Genomic DNA, 26,618 nt, shown 5'->3' on the forward strand with positions numbered 1-26,618 from the left:
GTGATGGAAAAGCACTTTTACTTACACAATCTTCTCCTCCTCCATGCTCAGGCAGTGGACTATTCCTCTTATTGTTCTTGTGTTCAGTGCAGGGCTATGGACCCTGCATTGGTTTTAGACCACAGGAGTAAAAGTGAGAAAGTGCTGTCTGGACTGGGCTACCAGTGCAGAAGCGCCAGCAGGAGCAGAGGATCGGATAAATAAATGTAAAAACAAAAAAATGATAAAGTGTTCAATAAGGATGTAAATTGATTTGATCCTTTTTTTTTTTTTTACTCGAATTGACCAGTTCAGATGTAGTTAAAAAGCCCTCAGTTGACACTCCTTACTAGGGTGACCACATTTTAAAACTGCCATTCAGGGACACACCATCTCTCTCACCTTCCTCCAAAAAGATGAGGGGGCAGGGGGTAATGTAGTCTCGTGGTTGATGGGTAATTTGGCAGCGGGTTATTTGTCAGGTGAATGTGCCACTTGCCACCAGATGCAGTGCCGCTTGCCACCCATAGCCTGCAACCAGATGCAGTGCTGCTGTCACTCCCTCTGCATGAGCCACGTGCGTAGAAGGCAAGGAGTGGCGTCACTATCTGGAGAGTGAAGACCACATCAGTCCCTGCTGCTTGCCGCTGGGTGCCAGAGAAGGAGGTGCCGCCGAGGTGGGCGGGGACAGCAGTGCTGCACTAGGCGCAGGCCTCGCTCCTGGTCTCACGGTCTGAGAGTAAATTGTCACTGGTTGCAAGATGCCAGGCAGCGCTGGCCCTAGCAACCAGTTCCGGAAATGTAGTTATTAGTTAGTAGGGGGTGGCTCATGGCTGTGTCCTTTATTCCATTCCATTCCATTCCGGGGCATTGTATTGTCCTGGAATGAAGGTGCCCAGGACCCAGGACAGACATGTCAATTGCGGGACAGTCCCAGAAATAAATAAATATCCCCAAAAAAGATATAAAAAAAATTATTTTTTTCCTCAGTTTAGGCCGATACGTATTCTTCTACCTATTTTTGGCAACAAAAATCACAATAAGGGTTTATCGATTGGTTCGAATTTATAGCGTTTAAAAAATAGGGGATAGTTTTATGGAATTTTTATTAATATATATATTTTTTTTACTACTAATGGCGGGTCCCGCGGGCCGCACTCGCGATCCATGGCTGGGCTCTTAAAGGGGACGTGTATATATATGAAAATACATCCCTGTGCCCAGCCGTGCCATTCTGTCGACGTATATAGTCGTGCAGCGGTCCTTAAGTGGTTAAGGACCGGCTCACGTCGGCAGAATGGCATCGACAGACAAATCGACGTATATTTACATCAGTTTGAATTTGCCACCGTGCTTGCGTGCGACTGCCGCGAGCTCCGTGACCGTGGACTTGATGTCCGCCGGTGTCCCGCGATTTGGTCACAGAGCTGAAGAATGGGGAGATGTCAGTGTAAACACAGCATCTCCCCGTTCTGCCTAGTGACATGTCACTAATCGTCTGCTCTCTCTCAGGAGCAGTGATCAGTGACGTATCACTCGTATACACGCCCCCTAACAGTTAGAATCACTCCCTAGGACACCCTTAATCCCTTCTTAGCCCCCTAGTGGTTAACTCTTTCACTGCCAGTCACATTTACACAGTAACCAGTGCATTTTTATAGCACTGATCGCTGTATAAATGTGGTCCCAAAATAGCACCAAAAGTGTCCGCCATAATGTCGCAGTCACAATAAAAATATTATTAATAAGAATGCCAGAAAACTATCCCCCATTTTGTAGACGCTATAACTTTTGCCAATCAATAAACGCTTATTGCGATTTTTTTTTTTCAAAAAATATGTAGAAGAATATGTATCAACGAAAAAAGAGGACAATATATATATATATATATATATATATATATATATATATATATATATATATATATATATATATATTAGATTTTATGGGGATATTTATTATAACAAAAAGTAAAAAAGATTGCTTTTTTCTAAAAAATTTTGCTCTATTTTTGTTAATAGGGCAAAAAATAAACACCGCAGAGGTGATCAAATACCACCAAAATAAAGCTCTATTTGTGGGAAAAAAAGGACGTAAATTTTGTTTGGGAGACACATCGCACAACCGCGCAATTGTTAGTTAAAGTGAAGCAGTGCTGAATTGCAAAAAGTGACCTGGTCATTTGGCAGCCAAATGGTCCGGGGGTGGTTAATACACATCTTTAAACTATTGAAGTCTATGTAACCAAACCCCCCCCCCCCCCCCCCAAAAAAAAAAAACCTGGCCCTTTCACAAAATGCACAGATGTGAACTACATCCATAGGAAACCATGTTAAATGTAGTGTAGTGTGTTTCTGCAAAACTGAAAAATGCATAGGTGTGAACCAGGCCTAAAACCTGATTGTGTCCTTTAAACAGCCTGTTTGAATTTTGTATTTCTAAGTTCTGACTCATGTTTTGTGGAAATGAATTCAGGTCTTTGGAGAAGTCAAGATGAGTGAGGAAGCGATTGTTCCCGTATACGCCACTGGGATCTCTGCCCAGCTACAGAAACAGCGGGACCAAGAGCTGGGTGTAGGAAAACACGAAAATGCTGTGAAGTTTCTGGGGCAGGATTTTGAGCGGATTCAGCACGAGTGCTTAGCAAATGGAACTCTGTTTAAAGATGAAACTTTTCCTCCAAGTGCTTATTCCTTGGGCTTTAAAGAGCTTGGCCCAAATTCCTCCAAGACCTACGGAGTTAAATGGATTCGGCCCACGGTAAGAGATATTCATTATTTGTTTTATTTGCCTCTCATTCTGGTTTAGGGGTATATATACTGTGTATGCGACAGTGATTGCAGTATAGAAAATAATATTGAAATCCAGAGTGTGAGGCCCCGTACACACGACCAGTTTCCTCGGCAGAATTCAGCTTCCGACCGAGTTTCTGGCTGAATTCTGCCGAGGAAACTGGTCGTGTGTACACTTTCGGCCGAGGAAGCCGACGAGGAGCTCGACGAGGAAATAGAGAACATGTTCTCTATTTCCTCGTTGTTCTATGGGAGCTCTCGCCGTGTGTACGAGGCCTGAGTGAATGTATGTATGTATGTATGTGTGTGTGTGTGTGTGTATATGTATATGTATATATATATATATATATATATATATATATATATATATATATATATATATATATATATATATATATATCTCAAATAATATACCAACATACAAGGGGGCTACAGCACAGACATAATTCCCCATTTTATACAGGGTCTTCATGTTTGAGATCAGCTGTTTATTTCTTATTTTTTATTCTCCTCTCTGATTCCGTACATTCTTTAAAGAGTATGCCATCCCCTTTAAGACATCTGCTTGTTTATTTTGGATAAGTGGATTCATGTTGGTGACATTAAATATCAGATTATTAATGTACTTTCTATAATCCCTGCAGAAGCAGATTTATCTTCTGAGAAATGAAATGAGAACGCCTTCCTTTTATTAACATCCTATTGAAGAAAACAATATGAAGGCAACAAAATACTATGCAAGTAAATTGTATGATTCAATTTGGGGGGGCAGTAAGGATAAGGCCCAATCCACACTTGAGAATGGGCTCAGGTGCAGTAACATGCAAGAACCCCTTTGGGAGTTCCTGGCGATTAGCTGCAGGAGGCAGCCCCATTAAAAGTAGTGGAAGACTGACAGCTCATGCAGCTCATCGTGTCCGCTTGCATGTAATTGCTCGTGGAGAAAATACCTGCGAGTGATCGGCCCTGGATACAGACTTACTGGAATGGAAGTCACATGTTCCCAAAGGTGAACTTGGCCTTTAACCGCTTGCTGACGTCATCTCGCCGAGCAGCCAATAGGGGCGCGCACCCCTGATGCACGCAATCACCGTCGGGCACCCGCGATCGCTCGTTACAGAGCGAGAACACACAGCTCCCGGTCCTGTCAGGGGGAGAAATGCCTGATTGTCTGTTCATACAATGTATGAACAGCGATCAGTAATTTCCCCAAGTCAGTCCACCCCCCTTCAGTTAGAACACACCCAGGGAACATACTTAACCCCTTCCTCGCCCCCTAGTGTTAACCCCTTCACCGCCAGTGGCATTTTTATAGTAATCAATGCATTTTTATAGCACTGATCGCTATAAAAATGCCAATGGTCCCAAAAATGTGTCAAAAGTGTCCGAAGTGTCCGCCATAATGTCGTAGTACCGATAAAAATCGCTGATCGCCGCCATTACTAGTAAAAAAAAAAAAATAGTAATAAAAATGCCATAAAACTATGCCCTATGTTGTAGACGCTATAACCTTTGCGCAAACCAATCAACGCTTAATGCGATTTATTTTTTATTTTATTACGAAAAATATGTAGAAGAATACGTATCGGCCTAAACTAAGGAAAAAAATTGTTTTTATATATTTTTGGGGGATATTTATTACAGCGAAAAGTAAAAAATATAATTTTTTTTCAAAATTGTCGCTCTATTTTTGTTTATAGCGCAAAAACTAAAAACCGCAGAGGTGATCAAATACCACCAAAATAAAGCTCTATTTGTGGGGAAAAAAAGGACGCCAATTTTGTTTGGGAGCCACTTCGCACGACCGCGCAATTGTCAGTTAAATTGAAGCAGTGCCGAATCGCAAAAAGTGGCCTGGTCTTTGACCAGCAATATGGTCTGGGGCTTTTGTTGAGAAAAAAATATGTCTGTCTGGGTGATCTATGTACATTGCAGGGATTTTAACAAACTTTGTTGCAGATTACTTTTTGTTATTCTGAAGAAATAGCTGTTTGTTTATGTGGAAGGTGAATGGGAGTGATTTTATAATTATCAATCAGCTGCTGCACTTGCAGAGTTCTTATGAGGAAAGTGGCAGGATCTGCATCCATATTTTTTTTTTTTGCAGGTGATGCCCAAAATGTTATATCTTTGTGCACACTTTTAGGAAAACCATTAAGCCAGTCACAAAAACAGGAAATTACATATGGTAGGGGGGTGTTCTGTACACCATTTGTGTACAGAGCATCTCCAAGTAGCCATATTGCATTGCATTTTACAGAAAAAGCAGCTCTGCAGGGTGTGTGTGTGTGTGTGTGTGTGTGTGTATGTGTGTGTATGTGTATGTATGTGTGTGTATATATATATATATATATATATATATATATATAAATATATATATAATTTGTAAATAGAATAAAATATCTTTTCATGTGATAACACTGAAGACATTTAAAAATGTAAAGTAGTGAGTGTACAGCTTGTATAACAGTGTATATTTGTTGTTCCCTCCAAATGGCTCAACACACAGCCATTAATGTCTAAACTGCTGGCAACAGAAGTGAGTACACCCCTAAGTGAAAATGTACAAATTCTGCCCAAAGTGTCAATGTTTTGTGTGGCACCATTATTGTCCAGCACTGCCTTAACCCTTTTGGGCATGGAGTTCACCCGAGCTTCACAGGACTCCTCTTACACTCCTCCATGATGACATCACGGAGCTGGTGGATGTTAGAGACTTTGAGCTCCTCCACCTTCTGTTTTAGGATGGCCCACAGATGTTCAATAGGGTTTAGGTCTGGAGACATGCTTGGCCAGTCCATCACCTTTACCCTCAGCTTCTTTAGTAAGGCATCAGAGAAGGAATGGGACGGGGCCGGGAACTCCACTGACACTCTGGTCCTGCCCCATGTAGTCTGTATACTCGGGAGGGAGGCAGTGCTGTATTCTCCAGCCAGCAGAGAGAGGGCGGGGCCGGGAGCTCCACTGACACTCTGGTCCTGCCCCATGTAGTCTGTATACTCGGGAGGGAGGCAGCGCTGTATTCTCCAGCCAGCAGAGAGAGGGCGGGGCCGGGAGCTCCACTGATGCTCTGACCCCCACCCCATGCAGCCTGTATGCTCAGGAGGGAACGGCTGTAGTAGGAGCAGAGCTCCCAGTGGGAGCCCTGCCCCGACTTCTAAAAGTGCATGGTGAGCCCGGCTGGTCATCTCCTGTAGTATGTGCGCAGTCTCTGAGCGTCCCCTGTAGTATGTGCGCAGTCTCTGAGCGTCCCCTGTAGTATGTGCACAGTCTCTGAGCGTCCCCTGTAGTATGTGCGCAGTCTCTGAGCGTCCCCTGTAGTATGTGCGCAGTCTCTGAGCGTCCCCTGTAGTATGTGCGCAGTCTCTGAGCGTCCCCTGTAGTATGTGCGCAGTCTCTGAGCGTCCCCTGTAGTATGTGCGCAGTCTCTGAGCGTCCCCTGTAGTATGTGCGCAGTCTCTGAGCATCTCCTGTATTACAGTATGTGTGCAGTCTCTGAGCATCCCCTGTAGTATGTGCGCAGTCTGTGAGCATCCCTTGTAGTATGTGCGCAGTCTCTGAGCGTCCCCTGTAGTATGTGCGCAGTCTCTGAGCGTCTCCTGTAGTATGTGCGCAGTCTCTGAGCGTCCCCTGTAGTATGTGCGCAGTCTGTGAGCGTCCCCTGTAGTATGTGCGCAGTCTGTGAGCGTCCCCTGTAGTATGTGCGCAGTCTGTGAGCGTCCCCTGTAGTATGTGCGCAGTCTCTGAGCATCTCCTGTAGTATGTGCGCAGTCTCTGAGCGTCTCCTGTAGTATGTGCGCAGTCTCTGAGCGTCCCCTGGTCCTATAGATGCCACTTATCTGTTCCACAAACTAATTTATAAGGATAATATAGTTTCCAGTCCAAACCGCTTAGTAGAATGGTGAATATCGAGTGCTATAGTGGCTTCTGTAGGAAGTGCTGCCTGGGCTTCCTTATCTATAAGCTGCTGCATTTTTGTAGCCTTGCCAGCTCTGTTATTAAGCAAAATATGAAACCATTTTGTAGCATGAATTTATTTTTGTTTAGATCAACGATTTGGTAATTTGATGCGTCTTCCTTGAAGGAGAATGCATTGCTGATCTTTTGTTACTCCTAAACCCAAGTCTATTACAGGACCCTACACTGTTTTAGACATATCTGTAGGCCTAATAATGATGCAGAGAAAAGGCCATAAGTAGTAAGAAACAAGTGGTGTGAGATACTGTGGTTACCCATGTGTATTTATCCACTAAAAGCTGTTAAATGACACCAGGGTATGTTTAAAGTGGATGTAAACCCACTCTCATCCTTTCTAAACTACTGCCATAGTGCTGATCTATAGGGATGTAGATGCCTCCTGCATGTATCCTTACCTGTCAAATGTCTCCTCTCTGTTTGTTATCAGACCTGAAAAACTGCAGATTCTGTGGGTGGGTCTGTTGTCTGGAGCTCGGTGGGTGGAGTCGTGATGTCAGTAGACTCCCCGCCCTCCTCTACACTCCCCTTGTCAGCGTGCATTTTCTCCTGTGTATTTCTTACACTAAATTCTGCTATGATCACTAACATCCAGTCAAAACACAGAAAAGTCATCACATGACTTCTCAGGCTTGTGAATCACCTGTCACTCAATATAGGGGGGAAGAACAGACAAGGTTTTCTCTGGTTGTCTGTTTTATCTCACTGAAAAAAGATAAGAGGATTGCTCAAAGCTGGATTAACTCTTTGTGGCAAGACTGGGCACAGATAATTTGAAATCTTATACTTTACATTGTGCCAGCCCTAAAAAAATAATAATTCAGGTTTACATCCACTTTAACCACTTCAGCTCTGAAAGGTTTACCCCCCCCTTCATGACCAGGCCATTTTTTGCGATACGGCACTGTGTTACTTTAACTGCGACGCTGTACCCAAATAAAATGTTTGTCTTTTTTTTTTTTTTTTACACAAATGGAGCTTTCTTTTGGTGCTATTTGATCACCTCTGTAGTTTTTATTTTTTGCGCTGCCTTGTTTACATAGACAGACCGCCATTCTGCCTGTCTCCCAAAAGTTTGGCGGGTCCCGGCGGACATCACGTCCGCCGGACCCACTGATTGGCTCCCGCTGTGTCCAAATACAGCGGGAGTGGGTCGCTGGCAGCTTTCTTGCGTGCGCGCCCCAAACCCGGAAGTTTCAGATCACGTCCTAGGTATGTGATCTGGCACAGAGTGGCCACCCTGCTGCAGTATATGTGGGTGGGGCAGTCCGCAAGCGGTGAAAGTGTATCTATAGCCAAAACTTTGAAAAAGTATGTGCCTTGAGATATGCTTTATGTTCAAACTACATAAACCTCAGATGAAGTTGTTTATTACAGGGAACGGGTTTTTGGCTGTACAAAGTAGACTTCCTGTTGAGTAATTCTGCTGAAATGCAGTAGATACCATCAGGCAATATTACTTTGGAAGTTCTGCTCAATTACCTCTTTTTTAGTTTGTTCCCCGATTTCAAAGAGCGTTTTTTCAGGTTATCTAAAATTGAATATATGAGTAAAAAACTGGAACAAGTACTACTTAACCTCCCTGGCGGTATGATTCTTTCAGAAAAAAGGTGCTGAAAGCGGTACAATTATTTGCAAGGAAATTTGGTGATTTATACTGTAGGCCTGTAATTTTTAGGAATAACTCACTTAAATCTGACCAAACAAGAGTCTTGTAGGCATCCCGGGTATGAATTTTTTTTAAAAACAAAATTATAAATTATAATATAATAAATAATTATAAATAATTATAACAAATAATAATATAATTATAATAAAAATTATTCAATAATGTAATCAACTCAAAATCACTGAAATTTGCTCAGTTGCAGAATTGTCGCTGTCATTATTTTTATTTTTTTTATGACGAATTTCCCCACAAATCGCTATCGCACAATTCTGCAAGTGATTATAATTTATTATCGCTGTTTTCTAGCTGATCTAAAACCGTTTTTGACATAAAAAGACACTTTTGGTTGCTATGGACAATCTACAGTTTGCAGGCAGAAAGAACGTTTTTTATTATATAAAAGAACATGTAGGACACTGGACAGACCACTAGGGACTAGGGGTGTGTGTATTTTTTACATACAGTACTGTAATCTATAAGATTACAGTATACTGTATGTAATGTGTTTGTTTACTTTTTTTGAATTTGGCGCCGTTCTCCGCTCCTGTGCGTCGTAACGTCGCAGGGAACGGAGATCGGCGGCACAGGAGGACGCTGTGTGAATCGAGCGAGCACCCGCTCGCTCACACAGCGCGGTGGCATCGCTGTATCCAGGGAAAAGGTAAGTAAACACTCCCTGTGGATCCAGCGAGCCCGAGTCTGACTCGGGGTTACCGATCGCAGCATGAAAATCTAACCCCGAGTCAGACTCGGGAATACCGCCAGGGAGGTTAACAATGTAATGTAAAAAAATGCAGACAATTAAAAATGATGAAAAAAAAAAAAGTGTGGGACCCCCCCCCCCAAATGCATACCAAGCCCTTTGGGTCTGGTATGAATTTTATGGTGAACCCCACACCAATTTTTTTAAATGGCATGGCCCCCCTTACCCCCAAATCCATACAAGACCCTTATCTAAGCATTCAGCCCGGCAGGACAGAAAGGGGCGGGGGGCAAGCGAGCAAGCAGCCCCCCCCCCGAACCATACCAGTCTATATGCCCTTAGCATGGGGGGGTGCTTTGGGGCAGGGGGTGCCCCCCTTTCCTGACTTGCCGGGCTGCATGCTCAGATAAGGGTCTGGTATGGATTTTGGGAGGACCCCACAGCTTTTTTTTTTTTTGTGTTTAAATATGGTGTGTTTTTGCTCAATGTGGTAAATTGCTGCATTAAATAATGCAGTAATTATCGCTAAATCGAAAAAATACTGCATTCGGTATTTAACGCAAAATTCGTACTAAATTTAAAGGGGTTGTAAAGGAATTTTTTTGTTTTTCATAATAAGCATCCTTTACCTGCAGACATTCCTCTTTTCACTTCCTCATTGTTCGTTTTTGCTCAGAAGTTGCTCTATTTCTTCTCTGTTCTGTTAACTTCCTGCTTGTCTGATTTTACTGACCACCGTGAAGGGAGGCTTTACTGCGGTTTTCAGTGACATGCTCGCCCCCTCCTGGGAACTACATCTGTGTGGCAGGACGCTCTCTATGTGTTAGAGACTTCAAGGAGGTGTGAATTACTATGCGTGCCGCAATTCATACTGGGAAATGTAATTCTTACATGAACGAGCACCGCAAACCAGGAAGTGAATGAGAGAACAGGAACTAGAACTCCGGAGGTGATATAGATGAAGGAATTTAATAGGTATTTACTCGTTTTTTAACAGAATCATTACACTATTCTGTCTGGCTACCTTGCAGACATTAATTTTAGGCAAATTTTTTTTTTCCTTTAGTGACCCTTTAACTTTCACAACTGATTTAATGAAAGAGTTATTTTACCGCATCTTATTTTCCGTTATATAGCTCTTAGTGACTTAACCCCCATGTGGTAACACGTGTGACTGACTGGACCCAAAAAGGATGAAAAACAAGTACCTTATACAGAGCAGGACTGATATTGCAATCCGTGCTCATAATGGAGAGCATGGCGTTTCCTATGACTGGCTTATCTAATGTAGCTCCAACTGTAGTTCAGCCACATAAACACAACAGACTAAATACAATACATGCTAAGATACAGCAAGTGATGATTACAAATATATTTTAAGAGGAAAAACCAATTCAGTGGGCTGGCACTGGACCCCTTCAATTCCCCTATTTCCCTCTATAGCTCATTTTATTGAAAGTTTATGTCAGTGTGGCTGTAAATAATACTGGATTTGAACTCTTTAGAAAATACCAAAAAGACAGAACAAATGCCAAAGCTTTATTCATGAAATGTTTGACAGTACACAATGAGCTGAGATGGTCTATCCGAGCAAGACCGAGCAAGCAGAAGAAAAACAGGATCGGTCACATTCTGCCTTTTTAATAGTGAACCTCTTGAGCCATGTCTGTATCTATGAACAGATCTCGTTACAACAACTATTATAGTGATGGCACATCTATGTAAATATTTCCTTGTCAAGAATATCTTTATTAAATGCAAGAATAAATTGTACATGAAGCATACATTCGTTACAGTAATCAGGTGGTTATTATAACATAAGATTGACTAACAGTATCATCTTTCTTAAACAATAAACGGGAATATTTTAGCCATGTTCTGTGTACTATCGCAGGAAGAGTTTAAGTAGTTAACATAGCCAAATATGTAATCCTTACAACTTGTCCTAGTGGCTAGTGGATAATATATCAAAGATAATACGTCCTTATTTAATGTAACCTTACTACCTATCAACTTTAAATTTCTAAAATGTGCTACCTTTTCAAAGTTAACGGTAGATACACGAGGGTACTACCTTATGCAGTATCAGATCAGGAAAAGGAAGAAGGGAAGAAAAGGAAGGAAAATGGGGGGGGGGGGGGGGGGGGTCAGGTAAGGAAGTCTGCAGGGATGGGCTAGGATCCGTCCTCAAAGCATGAAATGTACAACGGTTATTTTTGTATAGGAAAGCTACCATGGCATCATTACACCTTTATTAAAATTTTCTGGTATAGCATATTGTATCCAAGGGTTCCATATTTTTTCAAAGTTGGCGATCGTGTCCGTTTCTAACGCTTCCATTTTGGCGTGCGTCATAGCAATATTCATTCTATTTTTTGTTTCCGTCGTTGATAAAATTGGAGTTTTCCAAGCTTTTGCTATGGTTTGTTTGGCTGCCGTAAAGAGTTGTGTTAGTAGCTTGAAGTGCGTGTGTGTTAGATTGATGGGCTTTAAATTCAGTAGTGCCAATTTAGGGTCTGGAAGTATTCTCAATTTAGTCACCGCATTTACCATCTTGAAAATCTTATCCCAGAATTTCTGTACTATTGGACACGTCCACCAAGTATGAAAATATGTACCTTCGGTGATGCAACCCCTATAGCAATGTCCGGTGCAGTTTGGTGCATATTTAGCTATTCTGCTTGGCACCAGGTACCATCTCATTAATACCTTATAGCCCGCTTCCAATGCTATTATATTCGAGGAAGCCGATTTAGTGTTTCGCCATATTTGATTCCAATCCGAGGTATTAAGTTCTATACCCAGGTCACTCTCCCATTTCTGAACATAAGGAAGCTTTGTTGTGTTATTGTGGGATAGTGACTGCAAGTACAGAACCGAAATTGTACCTCTTGCATGTGGATTATCTTTACATATACTTTCAAAAGGTGAAATCTGTTTTTTCAGAGCCGAAGAGGTCAGATGTGTTTCCACGAAATTTTTTATTTGGAGGTATCGAAACAATTCTGATTGAGGTATACTGTATTTTTTACATACTGTCGGGAAGGGCATGACACCCGATGAATCCAAAAATTTATAGACATATATACAGTCTTTCCTTACCCATTCCTTGAATGTGTTAGGGAAGATCCATGCCGGATAAAATGTTGGGTTTTTATAAAATGAAAGCAGTGGGTTGAGAGGGGACACCAGTGAATACTTGGATTTATAGCTATCCCATAGTGAGAGAGAATGTTTAATAATTGGATTGCAGATTTTCCCGCGTAGCTTGGGAAGAATCCATAGTAAGTTAGCTGGAGGGATGGGATCACACTCGGTTGCCTCAATCGCTACCCAGAGAGGTGTTTCCTTTTTTGCATGATATTTGGCCAAGGTTGAAATTTGCGCTGCCCTATAGTAGTTTGTAAAATTCGGATATCCTAACCCTCCTTGAGTTTTGGGGAGATGCAAGATTTTCGCCTTTATTCTGGGCCTAGATGTGCCCCATATAAAGGTCGTCATTCTGTTTTGTATTATCCTCAGAAAGTAAGCCGGTATTGGACTCGGGAGCACTCTAAAAAGATACAACAATTTTGGTAATATTGTCATCTTAACTGCGTTGATCCTACCTAACCAGGATAATGGGAGCTGGGACCAGGATTTGAGTAAGTTTGTTATCTGTTTAAGAAGAGGGGGATAATTATAAGAGAATAAATCAGATGTATCAGCCGTTACGTGTGTTCCTAAGTACGGGATGCTCTTATCCGACCATGTAAATGGAAGACCTACTGTGGCTGCACTTAATTCTAGTCTTGAGAGGGATATGTTTAGTGCTACACATTTCTTGGGATTAATGGCTAGACCTGAGAACGTTGCGAATCTATCAAGTATTGGGATGAGATTAGGGCCAGTTACTTGCGGGGAAGAAAGAAATAAAAGAATGTCATCCGCAAATAGGCATAATTTATGTTTATGACCTCCTAATTCTATACCTAGGATAGTGGGGTCTGATCTGATTTTCTGAGCAAGCGGTTCGATAAGGAGGGCAAATAATAACGGGGATAACGGGCAGCCCTGACGTGTTCCTCTTCTGATATCAAATGTGTCAGACTTATATCCTGCGTATTTAACATAAGCTTTAGGGTTATTATAAAGTTCCATAACCCAATTAGTGAAATTAGGGCCAAAGCCCCATTTCTGTAGAGTATATTTTAAATACGCCCAGGAAACAGAATCAAAAGCTTGTTTGATGTCCAGAGAGAGAAAACACGCCGGTATACCCCTTTTCTTTGCTATGTTGGCCAAGAGGCATGCCCTGCGTATATTATCGCCCGCTTGTCTGGATGGCATGAAACCTACTTGATCTCGATTGATTAGAGTACCGATAAAATTGTTAAGGCGGGTAGCTAGTATTTTACCTAATAGTTTTATATCTATGTTAAGCATAGATATGGGACGATAATTGCTACAAAGTGTGTCATCCGAATGTGGTTTGGGAATCATACAAACCGTTGCTAGCAACGTTTCACGTCTGAAGGTTTTTTGCTCTAGTAAGTTGTTAAATGCCTCTGCCAGTCTGGGTGAAAGTAACTCAGTAAAAGTTTTGAGGTAGTTTGCCGAGAACCCGTCAGGTCCCGGTCTTTTGTTAATTTTGAGTTCCCGAATGGCTAAAGCTACATCCTCTTGCGTAATTGGTTCTTCCAACTGTTCTTTCTGTGATTGACTTATTTGTGGAAGATTAATTTGTGCAAAAAAGGAGTCAGCTTTAGATTCGTCAAATACAGTAGTTTCTGAGTAGAGTTGTTTTAGATGTGAGCTAAACTTTTGAACTATTTTAAGTGGGTTGCTGGAGAGAACCCTGTTGGCAATTTTTAACTTTATGGGTTTAAAAGTCTTATTGAGTGTGTTTAGCGCTCTAGCTAAATATGTCCCTGGTTTATTAGCTTGCTTGTAGAAAGCATGTCTAGATCTATTAAGTGTTCTATTTGCCGAATCGGTTAAGAACAAGTCGTATTCCAGACGTGCTTTGTCCAGCCGAGTTCTATTAGTTTGAGTTTGGCAGTTTTGTAGGGCCAGAAATGCTAAGTTGAATTCTGTTTCCAATTTTCTTGCCATCAGTGCTCGCTCCTTTTTTAAGATCCCTATTTGCCGCTGGAATGCTCCTCTGAGGACTGGCTTATGTGCTTCCCATAATGTAAGTGGGGATATTTCAGGGCTTGCATTGAGTTCTAGATAGTCTTTTAGAGCTTGTTCAATCAATTGGCAATGGGCAGGGTGTTTGAGTATAATTTCAGGAAGATACCAAGTGGGATCATGGTTTTTTCGGAATGGTTGATGCCATTGTGGTGTACACCGCATTGTGATCTGACCAAGGGATGGGTATTATATTTGAATATAGTATTTCAGGGACCATACCGATTGTCACAAAAATATGATCAATTCGGCTGAAGGATTGGTGTGGGTTTGAAAAGTATGTGTAGTTACGTTTTGTGGGATTGTGTTCTCTCCACGTGTCTACTAAATTGTATTTGGCTAATAAGTTGGGAAGGGTCCATTTAGCTTGGTGTTTAGGTGTGACATAGGGGGTTTTATCTAAGAATGGAAGAAGGACTTGGTTGGAGTCTCCGCAGATGAGGAGAGTCCCTATTTTATGTGAATTAATTATTTGGAAAAGATGCGATAAGAAGGGTAACGGGTTTAGATTAGGAGCATAATAAGATACTATCGTGATCTCCGTATCTAACACTTGGCCTGTTAATAGTATGTATCTGCCCTCTGGATCTTTGATTTCCGTTTTTAGAGTGAATGGTGTGGTGCGATGAAAAGCGATAAGGGTTCCCCTTTTTTTGACTGAAGCAGAGGCTGAATAGACTTGTGGATAGGAGGGGTTAAAAAATCTAGGAGTCGTGTTCGTAGTAAAGTGAGTTTCCTGTAGGCAAACAATATGGGCTTTTTTGGCCTGAAATGTTCTGAAGGCCTTGGTTCTTTTCTGTGGCACATTCAATCCCTGTACATTTAACGACAATATATTCAATGGTGCCATGGTAGCTTTACTTCTCTGTCCATCTTACCGTGATAAACCGGAGGACATCTGGCCAGCCCAATCCCTGCAGACTTGGGGAAAGAAAAGGAAAAGGGGTCTATGGGGTATTCAACCTTGAAAAGGAAGGTAAACACAGAAAAAAATTGTAAATAAACAGTCAACAATAAACCAATAAAGTTTGTTAGGTTTACCCGTGGCGGGGATGGACTACCCCCGCCAGGGGAAAAGGGGATCCCATCAATCCCCCGCTTAATCTTGCGGGGAACTGAGGAGATCATGGTGGAGCACAGGTTGGTTCCGTGCGGTGGAAAACCGCTGTAAATATGTTCAAGTAAACACCGTCTGAGGTGTTTTTTCTCAACTAAGCTGTTAATAACATTTCGAACAGGATAACACTAACTACTCGCCTTCTGTTGTTTAGGCGAGAGATATGAGAGGGGGTTAACTATCCTTAATTAATTAATTAAATAAAGAGATTGTAGAATTCATTAGCCTATACCAAAGATGTTTTAATTGGATCATGTGTTCCATTGGAATTTTAGGAAAAAATTCCTCAAGTAGGTCCAATAGTTTGGGTAAGATTAGGCTTCTATTGATCAGATATATGTCAGATTGGGTATCTACCTATTGACCATTAAAACAATGCAGATTCTACACACCAAAACTCGCCTTGCGCCTGGACGCTGACTGGGCTACTAGTGCACGAGGTGGTGTAATGTGGTGAAGCAACTTTGGATATTATAACTAGAGGAGGATAAGAGAATGGGTTTTAGAGGTGTCTCTTAGGTCCCCGGGGTGTAATTAAATGGTGTGGGATGTCATAAGTCTGAGGGACCCTGCGAATGAAGGGGCAGGCCTTGTCGTTCCCCCCCCCCCTCCTCCCCACCCTAAGGTGAGGAGGAGGTGAGGAAATAAAAAGTGGGGGGGAAAGTGGAAAAAAAATGGAAAGAAGTAAGAATGTGATAAAGGTAGGAGTGCAAGGTAAAAAATGAAAAATAAGAATCGCAATAAGCGGTGAAAATGAGAATAAAATTGGGTCAAAAGAGAAAAATTTAAAAGTAGAAATAAAAAATAAGAGTAAAAAAAATAAAAATAAAAATAAAAAACATCAAGTTCTCAATCCATGCAATCTGTACATCTTTTCTTGTGAAGTGTTCTTGTGACCAGGGGAAGAAGAAATTCATGAGGTCCTCTGGAAGGTGGTCAGTCCATTGTATCCTCTTGGTCTTGGGGTTGAGACACAAATCTTCCTCGCTTGTTTGTGTGATGAGTTCCATTGTTCTTTTCAGGTTGAATGATGCCATTGCGGGAAGATGTTGATGCTGATCTTCTGCGGGAGGAGTTGTGTGTGATACTGTGATCAATGAGCTTCAGATCAATTAAAGCTTGGTGTAATTGATCAGGTGATCTGCACACTATCTTTGAGCCCTGGAATGTAAATCTGAGGGAGAAGGGAAATCCCCATTGGTACTTTATGTTTCGCTGTTGTAATTCCACTAAAAGGGGTTTCATTGCACGCCGTTTGGTAATTGTCAGTTGCGATAGATCGGCGAATATCTGGAAATTGTTTCCCTGGAATGTTAAACTGCTCTTCTCTCTGGCTGCTTCCAGAACCTGCTCTTTTGTTCTGTAGTAGTGGAATTTTGCAATGATATCCCTGGGGGGTCCCTCAGATTTTTTGGGGGCTAATGCCCTATGTATTCTATCAAATTCCAGGCGTTCTACAGGCAGTCCCGGCACTAGCTCCTGACACAGTGCTAGAATGGTACCTGAAAGGTCCAGGACCGTCTCAGGAATTCCCCTGAATCTCAAATTCGATCTCCTGGCGCGGTTCTCAAAATCTTCTAGTTTGCTATGAAGTACCAAGTTCTCCTCTTTAAGCGCATCTAGTTCTGATTGGCAATCTTGAGTATAAATTTCAATTTCGTCCATTTTTGCCTCTAAAGTCTCTGTGCGGCAGCCCAAGTCTCTTATTTCCTTAGTTAGACTAGTGGTGATTTGCTCTGAGGTGCGCTTTAGCGCTTTATTCAGCATTTTCTCGAATTGACTTAGGAGCTCTGAGGGGACTGTCTTACTTAATGTAGCTATTTGTGGGGTATTAGACAAGTCCTCCTCCTCACTGTCCGTGTCCATGTTCCTCAGAGAAGCTGCAGATTTCATTCCCTTTAACAAGCATTGCTTGCCTTTCCCCTCAGTATTAGACTCTGAGGTAGCTGAGGTGGCTGAGGAGAATGCCGCCTTTTTTACAGAGCCCTTCATCTGCTGGGCCGTGCTATTAGGGTTGGATTTACCCTTATTTCTGGCACCCCCCAGCACCATATTTCAATAAAATGGTTCTCCTCACCTCCTGGGAACTCGACCCGTCGTTTTCTGTTCGTTTGCAGCTCTATTAAAATCAATTATTTGCGGTTTTCTTTCCCCACAGAGCGGAGCTCTAGTGCAGCATGACTGTGCAGCTAGACCCCGCCTCCTGGCCCCCCTATGTAAATATTTCAATAGTGCTGCTGTTTGTTTTATCATAGATCAGATTTGTTTCACCTATTATCATAGTTTGATCAAGGTTGTGGAATTGGAGTTCATTTACTAAAGGCAAATAGACTGTGAGTTTAGTACATGAGGTTAAGCTTCACTTTGCAGAGAATACCCATTCACATGCAAGGAAAAATAAACATTATTGGATGATGGAAGTTAGCTGAACTTCCCCTCATTTACTAAAGCCGGCCATAGACGGTTCACATTTTGGCTGGTTCAGCATGTATGGGCAGGTGGCTTGTACCCAAGTTGATTAATCGACCATGAATTAACCATGCAAGTATATAAACCTTCCTGTAATATAGTGGATTAGACTGTGAAATTCAGAAAATGTATATTTTACATAATTTTAATTGTCAGTTCAGCTTCAACTAGAACACATATTACATTGCTATTGATTTGTAGTAGCGGTAAGGCGTTCTTATGAAAATTTTAAATCTATGAATTGAAGGTATATAAATTGTTTGAGACTGCCACCCTTGGGATGTTTTGTATTTAGTGATTGCAACTTACAATTGTCCTTTTGTATCTTTTAGGCTAGGTTCACACTGGTGCGATGTGGAAACCACAGCGATTCCTGTGTGGATTCCCACATTGCATCTGAATAGCTGGCAGTTCCCACTGAGCTCTGCGAACCGCTGCAGGTGTCAATATAAAGTTAGTGATACCCCCAAATTGGTTTGCAGGATGAAGTGCGAACTGTGGAGTCGGATGGAATCGGATCGGTCTGAACACCTATGTGATCTGATACCAATGCGGATGCAATGCGATTTCAGACATACAAACTTTATGGCTGAATTCACATCGCACAGACATTACATGTGATGCGCACAGGAATGCGGTGCGAATCGCATGCAATATCTGTAACCGCATAAGTGTAAACCCAGCCTAAAATGCATGTAATGCATTTTGGATCCTATATATTGCTTGCTTTTTCTCAGAGTACTTTGAGCCTCAAGTACTTACTACTCAGGGTTAAGGATACAAAACTTTTTTTTTTTTTTTCAGTTTTGGATAGAGTGGAGAGGGATTAGAACGCCTGTCAGGTTTTATTGCTGCCTGCGCCCCCATTAAGGAGACTCACCCTCTCTATTTGTCTTGTTTACCATTATCATTGAAAGTGAAAGAAAATCCCAAATTTTGGGTTGTCCCCAATAAGGAACAGGGAGGAAATCTTCAAATGTGACGCTAGTTCTGATCACCTGGGGGACCCTCAAAGGTTTCTCTTAACAACTTCAAGACCAAGCCTAAGGCCTCGTACACACGACCGAGTTTCTCGGCAAAAACAAGCAAGAAACTTGCTGGGAGATATTTTTTGCCGAGGAAACCGGTCGTGTGTACATTTTCGTTGGGGAAACTGTTGAGAACCTCGTCGAGCCAAAAAGAGAGCAAGTTCTCTATTTCCTCGATGGGAGTCTGATTTGGCTCGTCGAGATCCTCGACAGGCTGGTTTTCGACGAGAAACTCAAACGTCTGTAAGCTAAGAAACCCGCGCATGCTCAGAATAAAGTATGAGACGGGAGTAAAAGTAGCATTTGTAATGGAGATAACACATTTTTAAAGCTGTAACAGACTGAAAAGTGCAAAATGTCTCTTACCAAACTTTTATTTAACACGCAAACACATGAAATCGAACTTCCCCTGCCGTTGTATGTGTTGTATGTCACCGCGTTTGAGAATGAGGAGATTTTGGCTTGAATGTGTGTACGCAAAGCAAGCTTGTCAAGTTCCTCGACAAGCCTAACAAGGAACTCGACGAGGAACTCGATGTGTTTTGCCCGTCAAGTTTCTCGGTCGTGTGTACGAGGCCTCATTCTGATATTTGTTGCTTACAAGTTAAAATCTGTATATTTTTGCTCAAAAATTACTTAGAACCCCCAAACATTATATATACGTGTGTGTGTGTGTGTGTGTGTGTGTGTGTGTGTGTGTATGTATGTATGTATGTATGTATGTATGTATGTGTGTACATTTTTAGCAGAGACTCTAGAGAATAAAATGGCGGTTGTTGAAATATTTTATGTCACATACAGTGGTCTTTCAAACACAATTTTTGGGGAAAAATACACTTCAATTAATAAAAATAAAAAAAAAACAGTAAAGTTACCCCAATTTTTTGTATAGCGTGAAAGATAATGTTATGCCGAGTAAATAGATGCCCAACATGTCATGCTTTAAAATTGCCCTCACTCGTGGAATGGCAACAAACTACGGTACTTGGAAATCTCCATAGGCGATGTTTAAAAATATTTAATGGTTACCTGTTTGGAGCTACAGAGGAGGTCTTGCACTAGAATTATTGTTCTCGCTCTAATGATCGCGGCAATACCTCACATGTGTGGTTTGAACACTGTTTACATTTGCAGCCTACATACAATATGTGTTTGCTTTGGAGAACGGAGGGATGTTTTATTCTTTTTTAGTTTTTTTCTTATTTTATCTTTTTTTTTACACTGTCTTTTTAAAAAAAAAAATTCTGATCACTTTCATTGCTGTCACAAGGATTGTAACCATCCCTTGTGACAGTAATAGGCAGTGACAGGTACTCTTTATGGAGAGATCTGGGGTCTAAAAGACCCCCAAACCCTTTCTCTGCACTTAAAAGTATTCAAAACGCCAAGATTGGCATTTTGGAATACGGAGGATTTTTTTAAAACTGGCAAGGTTGGCTTTGCGTCGCTTCTGGGTTACTACATCAGAGACCCAATCAAAACCAATTCCAGCTTTGTTCGGTTCTCCAGCCAGCCAGCAGACATGCCAGCTGGCGGCTCGGGTCTCCCGGTGGGACAGGAGAACCTGGGCAAGCCACCAAAGGTGGCGGGAGGGGGGATGTCCTCTCTCGCTGCTTGTAATAACAGCCGAGCGGCTGTCTCGGGTGATATCTGAACCTGCAGGCATCACTCTAGTACAATCACTTGAGCGAAATGACGCACAGGTACGTGATTTTGTAGCAAGTGGGTAATTTGTAGGGATTTCCTCATACTTCTTGTTTGCCTATGGGACAGGAAGTGAAGACAAATAAATCTCCACAATGGAACACACATGGGTAAAAAAACAGATGTTATAACCCTCCTGTACTCTATTCAAAATGTGAAAAAAAAAAAAGTTTTGCCTATAGTTCTATGTTAAAGCGGGGGTTCACCCGTACATAACACTTTTTCCCCTTAGATGGATGCTCGTTTTGTCTAGGGGAATCGGCTATTTGTTTTAAAATATGAGCTGTACTTACCGTTTACGAGATGAATCTTCTCCGCCGCTTCCGGGTATGGGCTGCGGGACTGGGCGTTCCTATTTTGATTGACAGTCTTCCGAGAGGCTTCCGACGGTCGCATCCATCGCGTCACGATTTTCCGAAAGAAACCAAACGTCGGTGCGCAGGCGCAGTATAGAGCCGCACCGTCGTTCGGCTTCTTTCGGCTACTAGTGACGCGATGGATGCGACCGTCGGAAGCCTCTCGGAAGACTGTCAATCAAGAAGGAACACCCGCTCCAGAAGACCCATACCCGGAAGCGACGGAGAAGATGCATCTCGAAAACGGTAAGTACAGCTCATATTTTAAAACAACTAGCCGATTCCCCTAGACAAAACGAGCATCCATCTAAGGGGAAAAATTGTTTTATGAGTGAACTCCCGCTTTAAGCTGTTGACAACTATAATAGTCACAAAATGTATTGTTTTGGCATAACAAGATTGTGGCTTTCTAGAGTTTTTCAAACCAGGTTCATTTCCATTAAACTAGAAATTTCAATAATACAGCTTAATCACCTTCATAGTTATGATAGATTTGGATTCTTGGTTTAAAATCCATGCCCCCAATCCCATCATATGCCTTTCCTTTCATTACCCTACCATCTTTCCCTCGTCTGTATACATCCCTGTGGTCCATTAAAGCGGTAGTAAACCCGCTGCTATTTTTTATTTTTGTTTCATACCTGAAAAGCAAAAGCCATAATGAGCTAGTATGCACCACCCCGTGGAGAGAGGTACAGCGTGTCCCCACCAGGGGAAATACTGGGCTCGGTAAGGGCCCGGTCACTGCCAGGATGCATTAAAGTGAAAAAACACGAGGGTTTACAACCCCTTTAAGTGTTTTGCAGACTCTAAGGGCTTGTACACTCGACCGAACATGTCCGCTGAAACTGGTCCGCCGGACCAGTTTCCGCGGACATGTTCGGTCGTGTGTAGGGCCGACCGGACAATTTTCCGGCCTAGCGGACAGGTTTCCAGCGGACAAATGTTTCTTAGCATGCTAAGAAACATGTCCGCTGGAAAGCTGTCCGTCGGACATGTCCGCTGGTTAGTACGTCTAACCAGCGGACCGAAATCCCGCGCATGCGTCGAATTGATTCGACGCATGCGTGGAAGCATTGAACTCGCGCGATAGAGAACGTCGGTGTCGTCTACGTCACCGCGTTCTCTGTCCGCTGGGATTTTGGTTTGATGGTGTGTACAACCATCAGACCAAAATCTCTGAGCGGACATGTCCGATGAAAATGGTCCGCGGACCGTTTTCATCGGACATGTCCGGTGGTGTGTACAAGGCCTAACAGGTTTTCTTCTAAGATTGCCCTGTAATTGGCTCCAAACATCTTCCCATCAACATGGTGTGTTCAAGGTGATGTGCAGTGTTTTTTTTTCCAACACACATGGTCTCATCTGACCAGAGCACCTTCTTCCACATGTTTGCTGCGTCCCCCACATGGCTTCTTGCATTCTTGGCTTTCTTCTTGCCACTCTTCCATAAAGGCCAGATCTGTGGAGCACATGACTAATAGTTGTCCTGTGGACAGATTCTCCCACCTGAGCTGTGGCTCTCTGCTGCTCCTCCAGAGTTACCATAGCTGCTTCTCTGATTAATGCTCTCCTTGCCCGGCTGGGCATTAGGTGGACGGCCATGTCTTGGTAGGTTTGCAGTTGTGCCATACTCTTTAAATTTTCAGACGATGGATTGAACAGGGCTCCATGAGATGTTCAAAGCTTTGGATTTTTTTTTATAACCTAACCCCACTTCTCCCCCAGTTCCTTGGGCTTCATGATGCTGTTTGTTCACTAAGGTTTGATAACAAACCTCTTAGGCCGCGTACACACGACCGGTCAAAACCGATGAGAATGGACCGAGGTTCAGTTTCATCGGTCCAAACCGATTGTGTGTACGGCCCATCGGTCTTTTGTCCTTCGGACCAAAATGTTATAACTTGCGTTAAAATCAAACCGATGGACCGCTGACCGATCGGGCCAAACCGATGGTTAGTACACAAAAGCATCGGTTCAAAACCCGTGCATGCTCAGAATCAAGTCGCCGCATGCTTGGAAGCATTGAACTTCGTTTTTCAGCACGTTGTGTGTTTTACGTCACCGCGTTCTGACCCGATCGGTTTTTGAACTGATGGTGTGTACACACATCAGACCATCAGGCCACTTCAGCGGTGGACCGATGAAAACGGTCCGTCGGACCATTCTCATCGGATGAACCGGTCGCGTGTACAGGGCCTTAGAGCATCCCAGAACAGCTGTATTTATACTGAGATGAAATTACACAAAGGTGGACTCTATTAATTGGGTGACTTCTGAAGGCAATTGGTTCCACTAAATTTTAGTTAGGGGTATCAGAGCAAAGGGGTGTCAGAGCAAAGGGGGCTGAATACAAATGCATGCCAAAACTTTTTTTAGATATTTATTTGAATACAAATGCATACCACACTTTTCAGATATTTATTTGTACAAAATCTTGAAACCATTTATCATTTTCCTTCCACTTCACAATTCTGTGCCACTTTGTGTTGGTCTATCGCATAAAATACATTTATGTTTTTGATTGTAACATGGCAAAATGTGGAAAATTTCAAGGGGTGTGAATACTTTTTCAAGGCACTGTATACAAGCTGAAGCCTATGTGAAACAGGCCTCATGATGTTTTCACAAATTTGACATTCCACCTTTTCCTTCCATTCTTTTATAACAAATTTGTGTCTCTTTTCTGTTCTGAATACTTGTAGAATGGAGAAACCAACAAATCAACACATTTTTCAGGTCAACATTTTATCTAGAAATGTCAAATGTCCAATGACAAATTGACAATATAATTTTTTTCAATCTAAAATGTCAAAAATAGGAATTAAAAAATGAATGCAATTTTGAAAAATCACTTTTCTACTGATTTCTAAAATATGGAATACATTTGTGATTTAACATTGCATAAACCCTTAAAACTAAAACAGTCCTATTGTATTACTTTGTATCCAATATAAAACAGACTATTGTGGAAAAACGGCCACATACTGTAACTTCAGGGTCAGGCGTTGCGTGCGTATGGCCCATCTTGTATAAAGCAGTGTGCTGACTGAGTTAAGAGCCTTCAGGGGGTGAATTTACACAATTGTTGGGCCTGTTGTTATCGGTTTAACATGTCTTCCCCTCCCGTGCCATTAATACTTTATGACATTCCACCCAAAGCAACCTTTATGTTCCTCTCTGAGGACAACATAACTTTCTCTGGTGGGCAGTTCATTCCTTCTACCCCTTTTATTGCAGCGTGATGTAGAGAAGTGGTTGTTAACTGATGAGAGGATCTCAACCAATACCCCTGACATTACTGAAGGATTGGGCATAATATTTAATATATGAAATACTACAGAAGACTGTCTGCTGAATACTATAGGAGTTGGTTAGAGACTGTGGACATGCTGCATGTGTAGTGAACAAGGGAAAGGTTAGACCCCTTTCACACTGCTGATGCCCATAGCGTGGCCGGTAAAATAGCGGTAAAATGCTGCTATTTTACCGTCGGATTTGCGGCGCATTTCGGCCACTAGCGGGGCGCTTTTAACCCCCGCTAGCGGCCGAGAAAGGGTTAATACCGCCTGCAATGCGCTTCTACAGCGGCGTATTGCCATCGGTACCACGGCGCTGTCCATTGATTTCAATGGGCAGGAGCCGTGAGTTCACCGCTCCTAATGCACACCAAAGAAGCTGCTGGCAGGACTTTTCCTGACGCCCTGCCAGCGCACCGCTCTAGTGTGAAAGCCCTCGGCCTTTCACACTTGAGACAATAGAGCAGCTCTTTAAGGGCAGGAGAAATTTTAACGCTATAGCGCCTTCAAAACGCCCTCAGTGTGAAAGGGGTCTTACTGCTAGAGATTTTTGTCATTGGAGCACCTTTACAAATCAGCGTTTCTAATCCCACAGCTGACTGCGGGGGTCTGCACAGCAAGTACCAAAGGGCCTTCGCTTGGGCACCAATGACCTAGATATTTACAATATCAAGCAATTGTACAGTGACAAAAATCCAATATAGTGTAATATTGCTGTTGCTTGTATTGGTCATTGATCTTTAATCACTTATGCTATATTTTCAAGGGCACATTACAACCATCTAAAGTACGTAAGCTCCCTTTAAGTTGACACATCAGATCCCATACCCTCCCCAGAGACGCATACAGTACTTACTTCGATTTGACAACTGCATTCTCCAGGGATTGTTTACATCCTATGTAAGTCCTCTGTGTCCTGACTGCACCTGCGCAGTAGAGCGCCATAGAAACCAATAGGTCCCGTCTACCTCTGGCCAGAAGGTGATCCCCATAGACTCTTAAAATGCAGAGGATGTAAATCTGTCTGCCATGCAGAAAAGGACTTTGTTCTGTCTTTCCTCATACTTGTTCTGGCTCAAATACTCAAAAAACACTAAGGGCCGGTTCACACCAGACGCAGTTCCGTTCAGTTCCGTGTGCTTTTTTTCTGCACAAAATGCATGCACAGTGTTTTCCATGTATTCCAATGGCTCTAGTTCACACCATGCAGTCAGTTTCCGGTCAGATACTTCAGGAGGAGAACTGCAGTTGCATGACGGGTTTACTTTTTAGTGTATCCCTTTGAAAATATAGCAGAAAAGGGTCACTTTTTTTTATTTTTTGCTGCGTCCCCACTGGGAAGAGTCGCACTTCTATACTGGTGCCCATTGTCCCTAAAAAATTTTTTTGCGGTTGCCAGATATCTTCCAATAGGGACAGCTGTTCCAGGGTCAAAGGCCCAGGAGGGGAACTTGCCTCACAGTCAGGGCCGTCTTTACCACAGGGCAAATGGGGAAGCTGCCCAGGGCCCTGTCACTGTTGGGGGCCCAAAGCAACCCCCTTTAAAAAAAAAAAATTTTTTTTTTTTTTTTTTTTTTTAGGGGTCCGGAGGTCCCCAGGGCCCCAGATGGCAACCCCCCTTTTTTTATTTATTTTTAAATAAAAAAAATGTTTTTTTTAATATATTTTTATTTTTTATTAAAGGTCCCCAGGGCCCCGGATGGCAACCCCCCTTTTTTTATTATTATTTTATTTCTTTTTTTTCTTTTTATTTCTTTTTTATATATATATATATATATATATATATATATATATATATATATATATATATATATATATATATATATATATAATTTTTTTTCATTAAAGGGCTCAGAGGTCCCCAGGTTCCCATGTGGCAAACACCCTTTTTTTTTTATTTTTTATAAATGTTTATTTTTTTTATTTTTGTTTATATATTTTTTTTATTTTTTATTAAAGGGCCCAGAGGTCCCCAGGGCCCTGGATGGCAACCCCCCCTTTTTTATAAATGTTTCTTTTTTATATATATATATATTTTATTTGTTATTAAAGGGCCCAGAGGTCCCGGATGGCAACCCCCCTTTTTTTGTAATTTATTTTTATAAAAAAAAATTATTAAAGGGCCCAGAGGTCCCCAGGGCCCCAGATGGCAACCCCCTTTTTAAAAAATATATATATATATATTTTTTATTTATTTTTTTCTTTTTATTAAAGGGCCCAGAGGTCCCCAGGGCCCCGGATGGCTACACCCCTTTTTTATATATATTTTTCTTTCTTTCTTTCTTTTTTTGTAAAGGGCCCCCGCTTCTAAATTTGCGGCAGCCCCCCCCCCCGGTTCTCTGCTCCAGGGGGCCC

General features: G+C 42.2%; 1 protein-coding gene across 1 annotated transcript in view; it reads left to right on the forward strand.

The window, feature by feature from the left end:
• The window catches only part of CAPN1 (calpain 1), a 120,126-nt gene that overhangs the window by 9,593 nt on the left and 83,915 nt on the right, over positions 1-26,618 (forward strand). Inside the window, exon 2 of the mRNA XM_040328635.1 lies at positions 2,455-2,739. Within this exon, the coding sequence (XP_040184569.1) occupies positions 2,473-2,739 (267 nt within the window). The 5' untranslated portion in view covers positions 2,455-2,472. The remainder of the gene's footprint in view (positions 1-2,454; positions 2,740-26,618) is intronic.

Source organism: Rana temporaria, chromosome 11 (genome assembly GCF_905171775.1).
Source record: "Rana temporaria chromosome 11, aRanTem1.1, whole genome shotgun sequence".
Taxonomy (NCBI): Eukaryota; Metazoa; Chordata; class Amphibia; order Anura; family Ranidae; genus Rana; species Rana temporaria.